General features: G+C 40.2%; 1 protein-coding gene and 2 pseudogenes across 1 annotated transcript; 2 read left to right on the plus strand and 1 right to left on the minus strand.

Moving 5' to 3' along the window:
* Nucleotides 1–251: 251 nt before the first annotated feature.
* On the minus strand, nt 252–8178 carry LOC139982147 (uncharacterized). The gene is made up of 3 exons (XM_071994751.1): nt 3949–8178; nt 2081–2293; nt 252–1756 (listed from the first exon to the last, which is right to left on the minus strand). Exons 1-3 carry the CDS (start codon nt 3985–3987, stop codon nt 1487–1489), a joined length of 522 nt encoding a protein of 173 aa, XP_071850852.1. The 5' UTR covers nt 3988–8178; the 3' UTR covers nt 252–1486.
* LOC139983912 (U2 spliceosomal RNA) lies at nt 4070–4142 on the plus strand (annotated as a pseudogene).
* On the plus strand, nt 6921–7130 carry LOC139983899 (U2 spliceosomal RNA; annotated as a pseudogene).
* Nucleotides 8179–19976: the final 11798 nt, after the last annotated feature.

Below are 19976 nucleotides of genomic sequence, written 5' to 3' on the forward strand. Positions count from 1 at the left end.
ATAACAAGTATTACCTAGTTCTTTTCAACAATAAAGGTCATCATAAAGAACCAATCAAGGCTTTTATACCAGTTAGGGAGACTGGTTACAGATGTTATCACTGTGATCGAACTTGTGGCTTGGAATTGTGCTGCTAGGCAGGATTTCCAGGCAGTGGAGGGCATGGTTAGGCAGGGCATTGTCATTCAGGCAATGTTAGGCATGACTGCCATGTAGTTCTGGGTACTGTTAGAACGTTTGAGTGGGGAGGGGGGTGGGCGTTTTGTCTCTGCAGGTCGGCGGGCGTATGTTTATTTGGCTCGCTAGACCTGAGTTTCGTTTGTCAGAATGGGATGGTTCGGTAGTGCCGTTTTGGCCGTGACGTTTTGTATCCCGCATGGCGGGTCACGTAAAAAGCACTGTTAGGCACATCTTATGCACTGTGAGCTTATATGGTATAAAATTGTTATATTGTACAGAGTGGCGACATTGCACAAATTAGCAGTAGGGGTGGGCAGTACTACAGGATTCAATGAGAGAGGGTATTACTTCTTATTGATAATGTCACTTCTTATTGATAATGTAACTTCTTATTGATAATGTATTGATAATGTCAAATTGACTTTCAAAATGACAACAAGCTTCAGTAATCATCGCGCAAATGATAATTCAATAAGCTTTAGTAATTTGGTTGTAACCCTAGGGACTAAATGTTGACTACCGTATTTATCCTATTAAATACTCCAGGGGCGTATCATTTCAATAGCAAAAGGGGGCCCTATTAGGGGTCAATTTCTGTACACCATAGATCAATACGTTGTAGACTTTTATTGGAGGAATTCTTGCTGGTCTGTATCTAATTTACCAGTAGGATTACGTCTATATTTTAGAGGTAAGAAACTTTATCTGTAATCAGGATATTTTGGGGAATTTCGGACAATTGATCGTTTATTAGAGCCAACTAAGGCCCTTTAAACTACTTAGGTACACTTGTCATAGCTGTTATCTCTCCGGAATTGAAGTTGCAACCTATCGGTTACTATCGTGAATATCTACTCAATTTGGACCTTCTTGATGATCATAGCTGTTAAGGTTCAGGAGATATCGTGTCACATGTTTCTGTGACCTAATATGGTTCAGACAAGGCAAATGAGAAAGTAGAAATCAGGAAATTGATTATCTTTCTGAAAATATATTTATAATCTGAAACAAGTGCTTTGGTTTGAAGAATGGAATGGTCTAAAAGTGAGATAAAGGTACTATAGTTGTGCAAATTTATATATAACTTTGGTGTAAGTCGTTAAGGTAGATATATAAAATAAAACTAAGAAACTGTTAAAATGGCAGGAAAATGACATACCCTGTGTATCTTTGTCATACTCTATAATATGTTTAAAAAATTTGTTGAAGCTGAATACAAAACAATATGTTGAAAGTGCAATGAGGCTAGTAATGAATGTAAAAAAAAGTATAAATATCGAAGCAAGGAAAATTAGATATTTGGAATCTATTCAGAAGTGGATGGCTGATTGGTATGTATTTCGTCTGTAAGCTGCACGATTGTCTTCCCTTGAATAGTGAATTTAAACAGTTTGTCTCCAAAACTCTCAAGAACATCCTCAATGTTTTTGCTTTCAAACAACTCAGCAGAAAGGTCTTGACTGAGAATAAATTGTTCGAGATCATCATTGCTAGAGAGCTGAACAGTAAGAGCAATCTCTGATTCTTCAGCGGCAATGACATGCCTAGTGGTGAATTTCTCTGGTGGAGTTTCGATCTGAAAATAAGAGAAAGTATGACTGTAGTATGCATATTGTTTTTTTTATTTACAACTATCGTTGTTGACTTTTGAAATATGCCATTCACATTATTATTGTACAGTTCAAATACCATATTTTGTGTTGAAAGTTAATGAATATGAAAAATTTGGCCTTGCTACTCTCTTCCAAATATAGCTCTTATGGTTGAGAGGTTTTGTTTCTGCAAGCGGGTGACTAAAACACATACACATATATGTATACACCACTTGTGACAGTATTTACTGTTCTGAATGTCAGAAGTTCACACAAGACAGGTAAGGTATGTGATTAGGTTTACTTACTGTAATGTTAGTTCTGGAGGTTGTTGAAAGACTCAATTCTTTCAGGAACTTGTCTTTCTTTGGAGAGACGTGCGAAATGGTTACTATATCTCCTGTCTTGATGGGAGAAGTTGTGGCTTTATTCCACAAAGCTACCGGTCTAATGATGGATCCTTCTTTCAATTTTATGTTTCGGACCAGTTGTCCATTAGGTATGGTACGTGGTACTTCATCCTGCAATTTAAATAAAAGAAGAATATTGATTTTCATATATATCTTTACTAACACCTCCCAAATCTGTAGTATTTCAACTAATCAATAGGGCAACACTTTATGTGAACTAGAATTCTGTAGACATATTTTCAGCTAGTTTGTTTAATTGGACATTGCAAAAGATAGTGCAAGCCGAATTGGTAAAGTTTGTTAAATCAATGTTATTGGGGTGAATTTATTAGTTTTATTTCAATTATGTGTGAGAATTATGGGTTAGGCTAATTTTTCTGTATTGATCTAATTGGATGGAGAATATATCACCAGACATACATTTTCAATGGTAAGGATCATGTTCTGGAGCAATAATCACTGATTATACCATATATGGCAAAGCTAGTACTGGTAGCCTAGTGAATCGGAGGCATTCATTGTATAGATTGCTCAGTGCAATAGTTGAGAGTGGAATGGAAAGTTCTGTGTATTAAGTACATATTGAACCAGAAAACAAAATATTTAAATGATAGTGGGGTCTATCTACAGACATGATATTGAAGTTAAATTGATATTTTCAATTGAGGTAAGACCTACATATACAGATATAAGTGAAGATTATTGTTTTTGAGTTATTGTGGTAACAAGGTATTTCGATTAACTATTAACCTTGTCACTCATGAATACTAATGACATGAAATTTGTTGTCATATAATTTTGTACCAAACATATACTTTCACAACCATACCATGCATGCAGCTAATCGGACATAAGGTTACAAAGATATTGACATTTTTAGGATTTACATGAAATTTGGTCACTCATAAATATTCAGAGGATGCATATTAAAAACAATAGGGATCGTTCACCCAATGGGGATTATATACACCAAGAATGGTAACAATTCAACATTTTGTTTTGGAGTTATCCCGTACGAGCTATTTTCTGTCTAAGTATTAAGCTTGCCTATCATGAATACAATTGATATGCAATTTGTCTCTCATATAATTTTGTTCCAACCATATACTTTCACAACCATATAAATAATGAAGCTAAGCGGACCTAAGGTTATAATAATATTGACAATTTAAGGATTTTATGTTAAGCTCGCCTTCTCATTAATATTCATAGGATGCATAAGGTTTGTCCACTCACTTTGGGGATTATATATACCATTTATGGTAACAATCCACTGTTTTGTCTTGATGTTTGGTGGTAAAAGGTCAGGTGTCACACACATACACATATAGGCAAATTAGACTGTATAGGTTCCGATGTTGCTTTCAGCATCAGAATCAACAAAAAGTGTAGTGTTTTATATCAATCGAGTAAATTGTGTAAAGCATGTTAACATGGCATTACTTTCGTCAAGGCTCTGACAAATGTGAAGCCTGCAAGCTTAGGGCAAGTGTAGTGATGAATAGCTTGACAGGCAAATATAGCATCTAGCCTTCAGCAAATGCTCATGTCATGAGATGCAGGAGTTTCAAATTGAATGAGTAGGTTTGAATGGGGCAAGTAGATTCGTGCATGCATGTAGGTTTTGTTAAAGAGCAGCTCGCCACACAGGCAGGTCAAAGAAATTGTCGAAGCCTGCTTTCGAATTAACAATCCTGTTGCATGATTATGTGAAAGGTCCTATTCTTGCTGAAAAAGAAGTTTATGAATAAATAATGCAATCTTACCTGGACAACTTCACCTTTCACTGTTATCAGTGGAATCATAATTCCTGGTTGTGGCAGCCGTATGTCCTTGAGTGGAACTAGCTGTGGAGGTGGAGGGTTCACAATATGTCTCGCCAATATGATCGCTTCTCGGCCTTTTGGCTAAGATCATGTGTAGTATCTGTTCCCTTGGGGAATGGTGATACACACCTGACGATGATCACACAGTCACAGTCCCGATGCAAGGGGACTGGGGCTGAGAGCGGATCAGTCGTTTGGTAGTTTGGTTTTCGTGCCCAGGTTCTCACCTGGATTATGTCACTTTCAGAAATGTTGTTTAGGGGTGTTGCAGGAATGATTTTGCTAGACTTATTTATAATGACGGACGATCTCCCTTTTTGGAAATTCCGCATTAACACGGTTTTGTTTTCTATAAGTTTGGGAAAACGTTTCGTTTCATAGCAGAGTAATTTTGCTGCTTGTGTTTCATCTGTAATACCTGCCATCAAGACATCCCCTTCGGTTTTGGTTTCCACTATTAAAACCTTCACAGATTTTGGATATGGGCCAGACGTGTGGTTGGATTGGGTAACACCAAGTTAAGTTTGGATATGGGCCAGACGTGTGGTTGGATTGGGTAACACCAAGTTAAGTTTGGATATGGGCCAGACGTGTGGTTGGATTGGGTAACACCAAGTAAAGTATCCATCTGTAAAATATAAAAATAGCACGATAAGTTGACTGGTGTGGAAATTAACCAAGAAATATTACGGAAAAGTAAGGATATTAAATAATTGACTAACATACAGTTTGATTTACTCATGTGAAGTGAAGTTGTATTATAACAGGAATGACTATTAGTTGGATGATATGGTCTATGTACACTCTTTTCAAGGGATGTTAATTTATATTTCTGAGGTGGCATTATGTGATCAGTTGGAAAATGTATGGGTAGTACAGTCAGTTGATTGTGATGCAATTAAATTAATGTTAACTTATATGCCTAAATGTTTGATATCCATGGTGTACAAGTATGGTTTTATTTTTAATACATTGTTGGAGAGCATACAAAGAATAAATTATTCATATTTTGCACAGCATTTGGAAGCAGAAATAGTTGGATTGAGGAGTTTCTGGGTCTATGTAAAAGTTATTGTTGGCTGGTCCAAAAAAACATGGCAAGTACTACTGATGATTGTAACTGTAGTTGAAGATGCTGGTTACAGCATGAATACTTTTTGACAATGACAATATTGGTGGTACGGGGGTGTTTGGGAATAGGCTATTCCTACTATATTAGTATCCCCTTTTAATTTTTGAGAATAGGTAATGTTGTTTTGTGATTGTAGAAAGTTATGGCAATATGGAACAAATTTTACAAAGCTATCACTATATTGTGAATGTGCAAGACTACAAAGACTGTTTGTTGAGACTAAACTTCTCAGCATTTATTGGTAAATTGAAACAAACCTAAGTCCATTTACCTGGTGCTAGGTGAAGATAGTTGCTACAGCTTGCAGCACTTGTTTAGTACTGTAATTGCAAGCTTGCCCCCACAGCTGGAGGGATGAATGAGGTGTCACATTCATGGACACTTCATAACAACCTATAGGTTGTATTGGAACCCACAACCCATTGGCTGTGAGTGACAGTTTTTACTAGTAAGAATTTTCCAGTTATATATATACAGTATATATTGTGATTATCTACATAGAAATATGTACAGTGAAATTTCAACTGGGGATGATACTCTTGTATTAATCGCTATTTATGCTTTTTTTCTTCGGTTAATATTTACACTGTCAGTATGATTTATCCAGATATGTCATAGTACATAGCTGGTATTGATATTTCTTTATTGATTGATGTTGATGGCAGTTTGAATGGTCTTGTGATCAGACCATGCACAATGTAACACTTGAGAGTGAACTACTTTACAATTGGTGAACACAAGGTCAAGAATTGTACCTGATGAAGTAGTAGGTTCGTAGATGTACTGTTTACAATGAAGGATATTTTCCATGAAATCAACAATAGATTGGTGTTCATTGTTTTGTAGATCGAAGTTGAGATCCCCAGTCAGTAGTATTGGCCATTGTTGATCAATCTGTGGGATTAAATCTTGTACAACATGTTGTTTGAATTCTTCAACAGTACAAGAAGGCGATTTGTAAAGACTCACTGTCTGAAACTGTACATTAGCAGGGCTAGCTAGTGTCACTGTTATATATTCAAATTTGAATGATGAATATTTTTCAACTTTGACAATATCATATTGATTATTGATATACAGTATTTGTCCATGTGGTGGTCGTGTTGAGCTGTGTGACACATCAATCTGATCATTACGAACAATTGTAAAGTTTGTAATGTTATATTGATCATCAGGTTCATCCATTTTTACTCTTGATTCTACCACATATAATATCTGAGGCTATCATGTTTTGGTCTTTTGCTAAATCATTGTGATGTTTGTGTAAAAATCGTGCATTTTGGGATGTAAGTTTCAGCAAGGGTGCATCTGTTGAATAGTATGGTTTGAAGCAGAGTTCTAAGCAAGCTTGTGATCGCAGACGCTCCATTTCAGTTATAACAGCATCAGTAACGTTTATTCTCTGTTTATTGAGTTCCAATATTTGTAGACCGGTAGCTGTTCGTACTCTACTCATTGCTACATAGTGTCCGTGTGGAATTGTAGTTGAACCCATGTGTACAACCAATTTATCCACTGTATCACCTTGTGACTTGTGAATAGTTTAGCTGCAGCTGGTCTCAATGGAAATTACCTTCTAATTACTGGAATGTGTTTTCTAGATGTATAAAATGTTCGTTTAATTGCAAACATTGGTTTCCAATCAGTAGAGATACCCGGTCTATAATATGATCGGTATTGTGCTCTAGTTTGCTTGCCAACTTTTGGTTTGTCAAACTGTACCCACACAATGTTGGGTATTGGGTTGAGTGGTTGTAAGTAGTCTAATTTTTTTTTACTACACGCTTCTCGGCCTTTTGGCTAAGATCATGTGTAGTATCTGTTCTCTTCGGGAATGGTGCTACACACCTGACGATGATCACACAGTCACAGTCCCGATGCAAGGGGACTTGGGCTGAGAGCGGATCAGTCGTTTGGTAGTTTGGTTTTCGTGCCCAGGTTCTTTCCTGGGTGACTTTTTCTTAAAAAGTATTTTTTTACTACACATCCTGAGCCATTGGTAATTCCATCTTCTACTGCAATATTGACAACAGTCACATATCTCAATCCAAGTGCAACTGGTAATTCATAAAATAGACCACATGTTTTATTAGCATCTTGTGGTACACTTTTCTTTATTTGTTCCTTGACAGTAAGTGGTAAATCACCAACAACAGCATCTTGAGCTTTAATTAACGTTCTCTGTGGTTGTTGATGCAAATATATCGAAGTTGTGACCATTGACCAGTGTGCATTTGTTGGATATAAGTGTGTTACAGATAGAGTGTAGGTTGAATCAGTTTTGTCAATACAACATTTTTCAAGCTCCGTGATGTCATGATTGGTCTGTTTTCCTTCTCTAAGTCTGTTCAACAACTGTGCAAATGGTTAATCGTTTTGCTGTCTCATGATTTGTGTGAGTTCGTGCATTTTGAAATATTCTTGCCACAAATTCAGAGCAAGAGGACCATAACCACTTTTTAGATCTTGAAATATCCATTGGTCCATCACTGGTTTCAGGTGAAATAGATAACCGACTACTATCATGTGGACACCACCAAATGGCTGCTGTGACTGCTTGATCTCTTGCAAGCGTTGATTATGTACGTCGAAATGCTTATAAGACTACCATTGTTTTCATGGAATATTAGCCATCCCTCATTACATACGGTAATTGATAATCGATGCTCTAAAGAAATGTGAGTTCATTTCACGGAAGTAAAACAAGATTAAGTAGTTGTCTTGTCTTTTTAACAAGATAAGATAGACAGAAGTTTATGACTCAGGGAAGTTAAGTATTTGAACTTCACAGATTTAATCAAACTTGGGCCAAATGAGTAGATAATTCCCTTCTCGCGGTCAAGTTTTCCCACCAATACCTTTGGGAGCAGCCCACCACTCCTGTTACCGTCTGCTTCTTGAGCGTTTATCTTCAGCTCTTTTGTAACCAGCTCATGCAGACACACCTGTTTATAGCATTTTGTCTTATTCGTTGTTTCGAATAGCAACCGTTTTTCCTCGCCGCGACACGTGAGTAAGTTCCTGGAATTTTTTTTTCACATATGCAATGACCCAGTTAGCGCCCCCCCCCCCCCAAATCTAAAATGGTATTATCTAGTACGTCACACCTGAATGCAATTTTGTATTATATCTTAAACAAAGCACAGCTGCATGTTCGACTAGACGACTAGACCACTGCTGACATGTGTACATTTAAAAGTAACCATCGGCACAAGGTCGTATAAGTTTGCTCAGTGGTCTTTCGGCTGAGAGTGGCGAGCCGCGTTACTTAACACTTTGCACTGAGAAGTTGTTTAGAAATTATATTTGTGTTTTATCCGAATCATCAAACAAATGAAACATTGGGGAATGTAGAAAAGAAAGTCGTTCGAAATGAAGTCAAACTCCTATGACATAAACGCTTGTCAGTCTGGGATACTAACATACAAAAATATGTGGAATAAAATGTGGAATCAAATAAATTGCACGAAACATTTCCCGCGAGGCTGATTACAAAAGTCAACATAACAGTGCTCTTCCCGTGCTGGGCCGTGGCTGTCCGTGTGACACGTATACCTAGTAGCGTGTGAAAGCAGGTTGTTATGAACTCCCTGGTGAAAGTAGCCAGGGACATTGCCTTGGGAACGCATCATTACCGTACTTGTTGTGATTTAAGCTGAGAGCACTGATTTCTGATTAACTTCCTTTAGTTTAGGAACTTTTTAATGTAAACTTTATTTTGCGTTTACCCTCTTTTTCTTTTTTTCATTTTATGTTTCCTTCATTTTGTCATTTTTTCCCCCCGATTTCCCGCAAATCTGGTTCGGAAGGTTCGCAAGGTTTTCCAGCCCTGCTCCTACCACACCCTGAAAAGAAGAAACTCCGCTCCCTGTACCCCACCTTTAAGTCTTTCCCTCGTATACAAAATTCTATGAGAAATCCGCCATTGAAAGGCAACATACTTATGCTCTAAAACCGGTTGAAAGACCTCTTTCCAAATGTCACCCCACGGCAACAAAGGAAAATTCCTTGTGACAGTAGGTAACACATTCTCCCCTTTTGAGAATATACTTCACCGAGAAACGATCAAATACAAAAGTAATAACTTTCTTAAATAGCTATTCAATTAAATCACAAGCAAAAGACAACGACGGGGTACACTGGTCGCTGTTAGGTCGTAATTCGACCACAGCCCCGACCTGCTGAAACCTGCGTAACCGCTTACTGATGAAATAACGAATTAAATATGCAGAACATATCGAAAAGGAGGCCCTCACAACCTTCCTGACCATCACCTCGGGAACAGGGAAAACTGCAGCTAAAAAGTAAAACAAAGGGTATACCACAACATTAATGAGTAGAACTTTACCCAACAGTGTCAGATTTCTACCCTTCCACATATTAAAGAATTACTCTATTTAATAAAACTTTTTACTCCAATTACTATAAATAGAGTTAGGAGTAGCAAAAACAATTCCAGTGATTTGAATGGACGTCTCACTCCATTTTAATATTGGTTGGAAGCTTCCGCCCAACAAAACCACCTAACTGTAACCCACACGTCGTAGATAAATTAATACACGCACCTGTGGCTCTACGAAACAAATCAATAGTATTAAAAACCCTTTCACATCTCCATGGCAACTAGCGACGCACGTGGCGTCGTCAGCATACTGTAGAAATTTAACAGTCTTGCCGCTGCTACCAGGGAGTGAGAGGCTCCTAATACCTCTAAACGAAAAAATGTAGCGAGCAAGAGGCTCGATAAACAAAACATACAATGACGGTGAGAAGGGACACCCTTGTCTAACCCCTCTCGGAAAAAAACATCCCCGGATAAACGACCTTTGATCATTATACGGCTACAAATATTGGTATACAAAATACTGATCCACTTACAAAAATATTCACAAAAATTCATTTTACGCAAAACTTTTAACAAAAACGATATAAGGAAATCAGTGCACAGGAATTTCCTGTCAAATTTACATTAACAATAACATCGCGAATAACAAACATATTCTGATGAATAAAACGACCGGGAACGGAACACGTTTGAAAATCATTTACAACGGAAGACAGGAGGCTGATAGACCTCCTGTTGGCGGGGTCGAGGGGGTCACCCTTCTTTGGCAGGAGGGTGACGACCGCCGTCCGTTGCGACTCCCTTAAAAACCCTTTACTACAAATTTCGTTATACATAACTAATAAATCAGGCCCTAGAATATCAAAAAAGCTTTAGAAAATTCACAGGGCAGGCCGTCGATACCTGGCGACTTGTTATTCGCCATACTGTCGATAGCACCTTTGACAAAGACAACGGCTGATCAAGAACAGCACGTTCTATGCCAACACAATCTAAAGAAAACCTTGAGCCTCGCTCTCGTTATTAACGACAGAATACAAATTACTGTAAAGATCATGAAAAACATTTATAATACCCTCACCGTGCACGATTGTACCCGCCGAATCTCTATTCCCCTAATTATACCCTTAAGCGATTGGACACTTGTTTTCTCTGTCATATTTAATACAATATGATCTCAGTTGCACACAAGGTGTGCATACCTTTTTGTACTATTTCGCAAAACTGGTACACATACATCCAGTATAGTGTAATGCATATGCATATCTACACACTGTACAAGTGTTACTACACAAAGAGTTTGTAGGTCTATTATACTTTTTTTGTCAATTACCTCTATTAACAAGCAATGTATAGACATTTTAGAAAACACTGTATGCCTACCTCAAAGCATGGGTCATCTTCAGAAGTATATGGCTTCAGGTTTTCATTCCTAGAGCGAGTGCCTTGATCCAGCCTAGCTACATTCAGGCAATCAAAAAATTTGTTAACCTTCCTTAAAAATAATATTGCTGAACCTAGCTCTTTTCTTTACATTAACTCCAATCCATTGGCCACAGTGTTTGACACACATCACATTGAATGTAACAGGGTAATTTTATTAATTTGTGTATGCTTTGTATTTTCTTCTCATGTCGTGTTTGACATGACATGAGAAGAAAATACAAAGCATACACAAATTAATAAAATTACCCTGTTACATTCAATGTGATGTTTTATGCATTGGGGGGTTATGAATATATGCATTGCAAGATAAAAAGAGAGAAACAGAAATAGTACAACCAGTATTGACTAGCTATGTATTGTGTAATGAGTAAGTTCCCAAGAAAAGTTTACATGAAAGCATCGCGTGACACTAAAATCCAAGCTAACAACATTTATTAAAAAGGCAGGACCACCCTCTATTGGTAAGGTAGTTGCTCCTTCTGAAACGGAGTTTGACAGAATATATCTGCATCTTGTAACCAATACAGATATAACAACACTAATGATAGAGCCTGTACTTACTCCTATATGAGCCTTTTGGATGTGATTGCCACTCATTGACTGTAAATTGATGACATATGAAAAAAAATACAGCTTCAGCCTACTTCCGAACTTAATTGTTTCATCTTTAAACATTTTTAAAACATGACCTCTTTGAACATTCCATTATGTACTGCAAAGGTGCCAATCTAAAGAAATAGACTAAGGAACCAACACACTGTACCTGAGCTGCAAGGCGTACTTTCATCCGAAGGCCTGGTGTCAAGTACAGGTGTTCATGTGTAAGCTTCGGAGCAAACCGCAAATCTGGCGTAGTTCTGTGCCGCCCTTGGTCCCATTCCATGAATGATATCAGGTTGAATTTTGTGTCGTCGAAACTGGAAATAAGATAGATAACATGTTTGTATTACATATCAGCAAAAGAGTACAAGCATCACTCAGTGATGTAAAAACATCGCAGGAGTCTAGGGAAAGACAGACAAAAAGGAAGTTGTATAAATGAATTCTTACAAAAATAAATGAACTGGTAAATCTCAGTGCAAAACTTAAATCAAGTTCTGATCACTTCATTTACCAAATTTTCTGTTATATTCTTCAAGAAATAGCTCTGTTTTGACAAATCTGCACCATCAGTTTATTGCTCAATGATACCATAGTTAGTACGATTTCAAGTGACTTCATTCGACTGGCATATTTGACTGACGTCAGATGACCTCTGATCTTCATTTCAATCTGGGGAGTCCAGTTACCGAGTCCATCATTCTCTTCTGAGATATAGTCAAGAAACATGCACGAAATTTGATTCACACCACCATCAATAGATGTAGGACTCCCTTGCACTGTTGCACAGTGACATAAAAGCCAACATAAAACTGATAAAATTCAAATACTTACAGTTTGAATTTTCCATGTTATTAACGGAGAGCCTTCGGGAGGTGTGGGACATCACAAATGAAATCAATTTTCTCATCATCCCCAAACCAGTTCCAACAAAAATGAGCAGGAGTAAGTTCTGGTACAGTCTTCTATTACTAGCGGCACCATGACTTACAAGACAGAACAGTTAAACCAAGTATCTTCAATGCATTAATGACTTCATAAGTAATTTAATGCAGCTGGGATGCTTAAAACTAGCAGTTGCATAACAAGCTACTGGAAATTTTAAAGAGGTAATTCCTCTTGCCATAAAAAGCAGAACATGAGAAGCTAGAGCTGGTTCAGTTTTGTCTGATGCGCATCTTTTCTCAAAATCATCCATTTCACTGCTGATCGAGCCAATGTCACAGAAACCAATTAGCCTACCCGTGCTCCTTGAGAAGGCAAGTCCGGAAGATATTTTCATCTCATCCATAAGCAGTGCAACATACTTTTCATGTTTTTTCTTGATGCAATATTGTTGGCCCTGTAAAATTGTATTAACAATTCTGAGTTAATGCCAGTATGAAGGTTGGTAAAGTGTGTATATTTATAAAGTGTACTAGGATGAGGCAGAGAGAGATAGCCGGCTTCACGAACAATGCTGTATGCAGAGGCTGACTTCATGTGTATAGCTATGGCCCAATCTCAAAACAGCAGGATGCCATCTCATTTGTTTAGCTGGTTTTGATGCTGCCTCCATTTGTTGCTCCCACAACAAATGACAGTGACTTCCGGGAGAGAGTAATATCTGAATGTCTTCTTTGCTTTTACCTACAATATCGCTTAGCTTCTCAGCTTCTTCTTTTATAATTTCCACAGAATCCTCTTTCAGACATTGTTCAATTCTTTCTTTAAATGTTCTATTTTGCTGGAGAACACTTGTCTTTTCTTGATTCAGTTGACCTACTTTTTCACGCAGTTTACCTGGAGGTAAAAATTTGGTTGGAACAAATTTGGCCTTTGTCTTATATCTCTGTGTTTGTCCTTCCTGTGCTCTCTGCAAGGTAGATCTATACAACAAACACGCTTTGCATAGAGTAAATGACCTATTGCTTGCAGTAGCTACGGACTTTGGTATGATCAGCTGACAGTTTATGATGCATTTGACTGCAATGTTCTCCCATCATGAAAACCTTTCTCCACAGTCGCTATAGTAGATCCACTCTGCGACTTCAGTCCAAGGTACAGATTGGTGTGTGCTAGTTCTTGGAAGTCCCAATTGCCAGGACAAATGGATGCATCCAAAAATTTGGTTGACACATCTTCCATAGATTTGAAGGCAATCACAACCCTTTTACCAAGAACAAAGCAGTCAATATTTTGGCCTTCACTGAAACTTTCTTAAATGTAGAGATGACCCAAGAGGACCATCACGCGACATGATTCGTGGAGTGGAGGCTACTCTCAACGTTTTAGCGAATCTTTTTGTCGGCACCTTGTTTGCTATAACAAGCGACTTGGATGCCGCAGTCAAGTCATGCAAAGGTTTTACATAAAAATCTGGCGGGTCACATGAATGAGGAAAACAATTACTCCACATGCCTAGAAAGAACTTCCGAAGACCTATGCCTATCCAATATTCCATCCAAGGATGAAAGGGCAAACGAGAGTTCAATTCGAAGGAGAGCAGGGGTTCAAGGGCCATTACCCTCACCGTACTACCTATATCTGTCAACTCCAGCCCTCCTTCGTGACTGTTATGTAGATGGCCCGTGCCACCAGTTCCGTGCCACCCTTCCATATGAACTTAAAAATAACCTCATTATCCTGCTTCGGATCCTATCCGGTAAATGATAAACAGGTGCCATATACCAGAATATTGGCGCCACAAGTACGTTCACTGCTTTGACTCTACCAATGATTGAAACATTCCTTTGTTTTGCCTTCTCTACAGAGTTTTCGGCCTTTCGGACTCTTTCTTTCCAGCTCAAAATCTCTGATCGACCTGGACCAAAATAAACCCCATTAATTTTGATCGACTCACAAGCCCACAAAATGTCCAAAGGAATGTTACAATTTCTCTATTTGCCCAACTTAAGACCTTTCGTCTTAGACATGTTGAGTTTGCTTCCCGTGGCCAACTCAAACTTCTTGAAACATTTGAGAAACTCTTCGTAGAGCCAAAGTCACTTTGAAAAAGCAGTAATGTCGTCCTCGTACTGCATTATCTTGGCACTTCTGCGCTTTCCTCCAGGTGGGCGGATTCCCCTGATGGTATCAATGCTGTCTATGCGCCTAGCCAACGATCCCGCCAAAAATGATATACAGTAACGGGGAAAGCGCACAACCCTGTCGGACACCTTGCTTGACTGGGAATGATTTCGTAATAAAACCATTAATAAAAAGTACACTTGAAATATCAAAATACGAGCCCATTAGACGAAGTTAGGGCCAAACCCGAACTTTTCCAAAACACTAAACAAGTACTGGTGGTCCACCCTGTCAAAGGCTTTCTCCAGGTCAAGTGACACTATGGCCCCACCCATGTCCCTGGACGATATAAAAGCTACTATATCCCTGAGCATCAGGAGGTTATGATGTATGCCCCTGACCTTGACTGCGCCCGTCTGGTGATCGTTACTTATGTCAGGCAACGCTTTCGACATACGCATGCTCATTGCCTTGGACAGTATCTTGTAATCCGTATTTAACAGGGAAATAGGCCTTTTGTTCGCGGGTTTCCTACGATCTCCTTTCTTATGGAGGAGCGTAACAACTGCAACTCTCTGGGAAGGGGATAACGAACCCCGCACCAAAGATTCGTTATACAGTTCTAACAGGTCAGCACCGATGAAATCCCAGCACTTCAAATAAAACTCCCTTGGCAACCCGTCGCTGCCAGGCGATTTGTTTGGGGCCATCGCCTTGACCGCAGCGAACAATTCCTTCGAGGTGATAGGCTCCTCCAGCCCTGCTGAAATCGGGGTATTTACCGTTGTTTCCAATGATGCTGAAAATTCCCCTTGCAACTCTATGTCGACGTCTTTTTTAGAGAAAAGTTCCCTATAAAAATCCACATAGACGTCCCCGATTCGCTGTGGGTCTGATGTAATATACCCCTCTGGCGTCTCCACAGCATCAATATGGCGATCCTCCGCATTCTTTCTTTCTTCAGCGAACATCTTTGACGGTCGCCCCTGCTGATCTAAGAAAGACATGCGGCAACGAACCTTCGCACCCTCCGATTTTTTGTCTAGCAAGGCTTTCAATTTGACCACGGCTTCCGCGTCCGACGGGTTGCCTTGAAGCTTCTTACACAGTGCTGTAAACTCATCGTCATACTCTTTGTTCTTGCGTTTCGAATGTTCGATGGCCAAATCTTTAACATTAGATTTCACCATCTCCCACCAATCAGCGGTTGAATCAGCGAATTCAAACCCTCTTTTAACGTCCGCCTGCCCAAGTAACGCCCTCTTAACTCTTCTTTGAAAGTACGGTACTGTAACAGCTGAATATTCAACTTCCATCGACCTGGGCCAACTTTCGGTGGACCCGAAGATCTCAATTCAAGGAGCACACCACATAAAACGCAAGGTACAATCTCGCACAGGTTAGGTTAGCAGCGACCCCAATCGGCGTATAAAAACCTGACGAGACGCGACGCCTGACCCGTCGCTTCCCGCCTCGAAGTAAACTCTCTCTGAGAAGGGTGGATATTCCTCCAACCGTCTTCCAGCCGGTTAGTATTACAAAGTAAGTTTAATTCAATATCCACACGAGAAGGGGCGTGGACAGTGGTCTGCAGCTTGTCCTGTGCTAAATCCGGGACACAATTAAAGTCTCCGCATAACACGACTGGTAACCTTCCAGAAATATACGGGTACATTTTTTTTTAAAAGGACTTCCGCCGTGATGCCTCATTCGAGGCGTTAATATTGCAGAGCCGGAAACCATGATCCGGACCGATCACATCACAAGCCAAATCCAAAGAAACCCGTCCAGTCTCTCCGAGAAAACCAGTCCGAAGCAAGGTAGCAACCCCGCAACTAGAATGGCTTCCCAGAGAGAACAAGACCGAGCCCTTCCAAACGCGCCTTAACATTCTGATGTCTCCTAACCCAAAATGGGTTGTGGACAAACTACATCTAGGTGCTTCTGCAGTCTGATCCACTGCAAGAGGCGATCCCTTTAAAGGGGATTCCTCAACCCATTAGCATTGAGTGTCAGAATGGAAAGACACGCCATTAAAGCTGTGAAGCTTTTCTCAACTTCCGTCCGCTCTTGTCGGCATCAAATCGCTGTCAGACGAGTCGCTGCAGTCTGCGTCTGACACGGCGAGGTCTCTTTTAAGGGAAACGGGAGGTACCGCCTCTTCACCCTCGTCCATTTCGGACCCGGAACCGTCCGACACGTGGGGGTTTGGGACTTTGGACCCTCCACCCTTTTCCTTTGAAGCCTTGTCCTTCCTTTCTTTTACTTTACACCCTTCTTTCCCTTCCCTTCTTTCACTCCCTTTTCCTTTCCTGCCTCTTTTCTCCCGTCTTCTTTCACCTCCATGTGTGTGGGAACATTGGAGGGCCCAATGTCTTCCTCCACGACCATGCTCTCAACCACACCCGTGGCTACTCCCTTTTCCTCCTGTGAAATAGTGGCAGCGGCAGGCTCCACAGATCCGGATGGAGCTGTGGGTGCCGCGGGGGTGACTACCGTCGGAGGTGACTACCGTCGGAGCCTCTCCTTCCGAATCCGATCCTTGGGACTCTCTATCCCATGCCGCCGTTGTATGCGCCTTCCTTGCAAAGGATATCGGGCACGGAACGGATGGCCCAACTCCAAACAAATCGAACAACGTATGCCCTCCTTGCAGTCCTTGGACTGGTGACCCAGCCCCAAACACACAAAAAACATTTCAAGTTGGGACACTCCTTTTTACGGTGGTCTCGGCCCCCACATCGCAGGCAGGTGAACGGCTGCCCAGGATAGCGAACGGATATGTTCTGAGCGTCAATCCGAAGGGACGAGGGGATATCCTTTTCAAGCATAACCTTGTACTGTCTGTTACCATTACATATACTCGGATATTCTGGGTATACACACCACCGGGAGGCGACCACCTTCCCGTACATCCCCAAGGCAAACTTCACAATGTTGTCGTTCAACTCGTGTTCTACGTTCAGTACAGTAACAACGACAGTCGTTACTGTACGGCTCCACCGCTACACTGGGCAACCTCCTCAAAACCTTTACGAAAGCTCGCTTCAATGCTACCGTCTTCAACGTAACATCCAGGGACTTTTTGGGCAGGACCTGCACTGCATCTAGAACAGACGCAACAGTAGCTCCAACACTTTCCAATACATCGAAAACCTGCCTCGGAGTACAAACACCATCTGCACACCGAAGCAACACACTACAGTGCTTTTTACGTAACCCTCCCTGCGGGATCTAAAACGTCACGGCCAAACGGCATTACCCAACCATCCCTTTCTGACAAACAAACCTTCAGTCAAGCGAGTCAAAAAAGTAAATACACTCCCGACCTGCAGAGGCGTAACTCCAACCACCCACCCAAACACTACAGTTGCGCCTGACCGGTGAGGCAAAACCGATGAGGGAAAACCACAAATCCGCAAACCGCAAAGAACATACTTTTCTTTCAAGTTTATTCAAACTTAATAACAATACAACATATATCAAATTACATCATATAAGATTTTACAGTATATTTACAGGATGTTAAATTAGTGAAAAAACGATATGCTTACGTGAAACTACTTCATACAAGTTTCATAACATAATCTATCATTAACAACACGAAGAAATGTACTTCCATTTGTCCATAACTTTTTAAACTTATCACCCGGAAAACGCTTGAAATCTGCTCTAATACGAAAAGTTCGTTTTAATTAAATAACATCATCATCCGAAATGAAACGGGATTCAAAGACATGAATACAACGAGCTTTTCAAATATAAAACCTACATACGCAGAAAAGCAAACCAAATCCTATCATACACCTCCTTTGGAATACTGGGCGCCGGAGCGCCGAACAAAAAGAAACTTTGACTAAAGAAAACATTTCCCGCTATTTTGGTAAAAACCCGGCTCACCCACAGGAGAATACCATAAACCCTTCGAAACTCCCAGAAAAGATGTGACAAGGACTCACTCTTACCACACCCTGAAAAAGAACAAAGACCCCTCCCTATACCCCACCTTTTAAGTCTCTCCCTCTAAGGCCGGGTGAAAAACCGCCTTCCAAATGTCACACCACGGTAATAAAGGAAAATTCCTCGTAACGCTAGGTAAAACATTCTCCCTTTCACGGAGAAGGGACACGATATACTTTACCGAAAAACGATCCAATACAAAATGACTGACATTCCTAAATAAATATTCAATTATGTCACAAGCAAGTGCCAAAGACGGCGTACACTGGTCGCTGTTAGGTCGTAATTTCACCACAGCCCCAACCGGCTGAAACCTGCGTAACCGCTTACTGATGAAATAACGAATTAAATATGCAGAACATATCAAAGGATCATCAGACAGAATTCTCAGGACAGGCCTGGCCAACAGCATTTAGTTTCAACTTAAAATTATCCAAACCCAGACCCCCCCCCCTCCCTATTGTCGAGCATAACGACCTTTCTCGAAACTAGCTCCGTTTTCCCGGACCAAAGGAACGAAAAAGAGACTTTAAAAACCTTCTTGACCAACACCTCGGGAAAAGGGAAACCTGCAGCTAAAAAGTAAAACAATGGATATACTACGACATTAATGAGTATGACCTTACCCAATAATGTTAAAACCCTAACCCTACCCTTCCACATATCAATTAATAACTCCATTTTCTCAAACTTTTTACTCCAATTACTATAAATAGAGTTAGGAGTACCAAAAACAATTCCAGCGATTTTTATGGCCGTCTCACTCCAGTTAATATCAGCTGATAAATAAATACACGCACCTGTGGCTCTACGAAACAAATCAATAGTATTGAAAAACCCTTTCACATCACCATGACAACTAACGACGCACGTGGCGTCGTCAGCATACTGTAAAAATTTCACAGTCTTGCCGCTGCTACCAGGGAGTGAAAGAGCCCTGATACCTCTAAGGGGAGAAATGTAGCGAGCAAGAGGCTCGATAAACAAAACATACAATGGCGGTGACAAGGGACACCCTTGTCGAACCCCTCTCTTAATAAAAACAATACCGGATAAACGACCGTTGATCATTATACGGCTACAAATACCGGTATACAAAATACTGATCGACATACAAAAATATCCTACGCAAAACGCCCAGTCGACCGTGTCGAAAGCTTTGTGCTGATCTAATGAAATCAGTGCACAGGAATTTCCTTTCAAATTAACATAATCAATAACATCGCGAATAACAAACAAATTCTGATAGAACGACCGGGAACGGAACACGTTTGAAAATCATTTACAAGGGAGGACATAACAGTAGAAATTCTTTTCTGTAATACTTTGGAAATAATTTTGTAATCAACAGTCAGGAGGCTGATAGGCCTCCTGTTGTCCTCCTGTCGTCCTCGCGTGTAGAAAAACAGATTCTTAAGAAAGGAAACCCGCTCTTTTGGAGAGCAAGGCGCGTACACATTACAAAAACGAATAGAA

The sequence above is a fragment of the Apostichopus japonicus genome, chromosome 16, assembly GCF_037975245.1.
Source record: "Apostichopus japonicus isolate 1M-3 chromosome 16, ASM3797524v1, whole genome shotgun sequence".
NCBI classification, from domain to species: Eukaryota; Metazoa; Echinodermata; class Holothuroidea; order Aspidochirotida; family Stichopodidae; genus Apostichopus; species Apostichopus japonicus.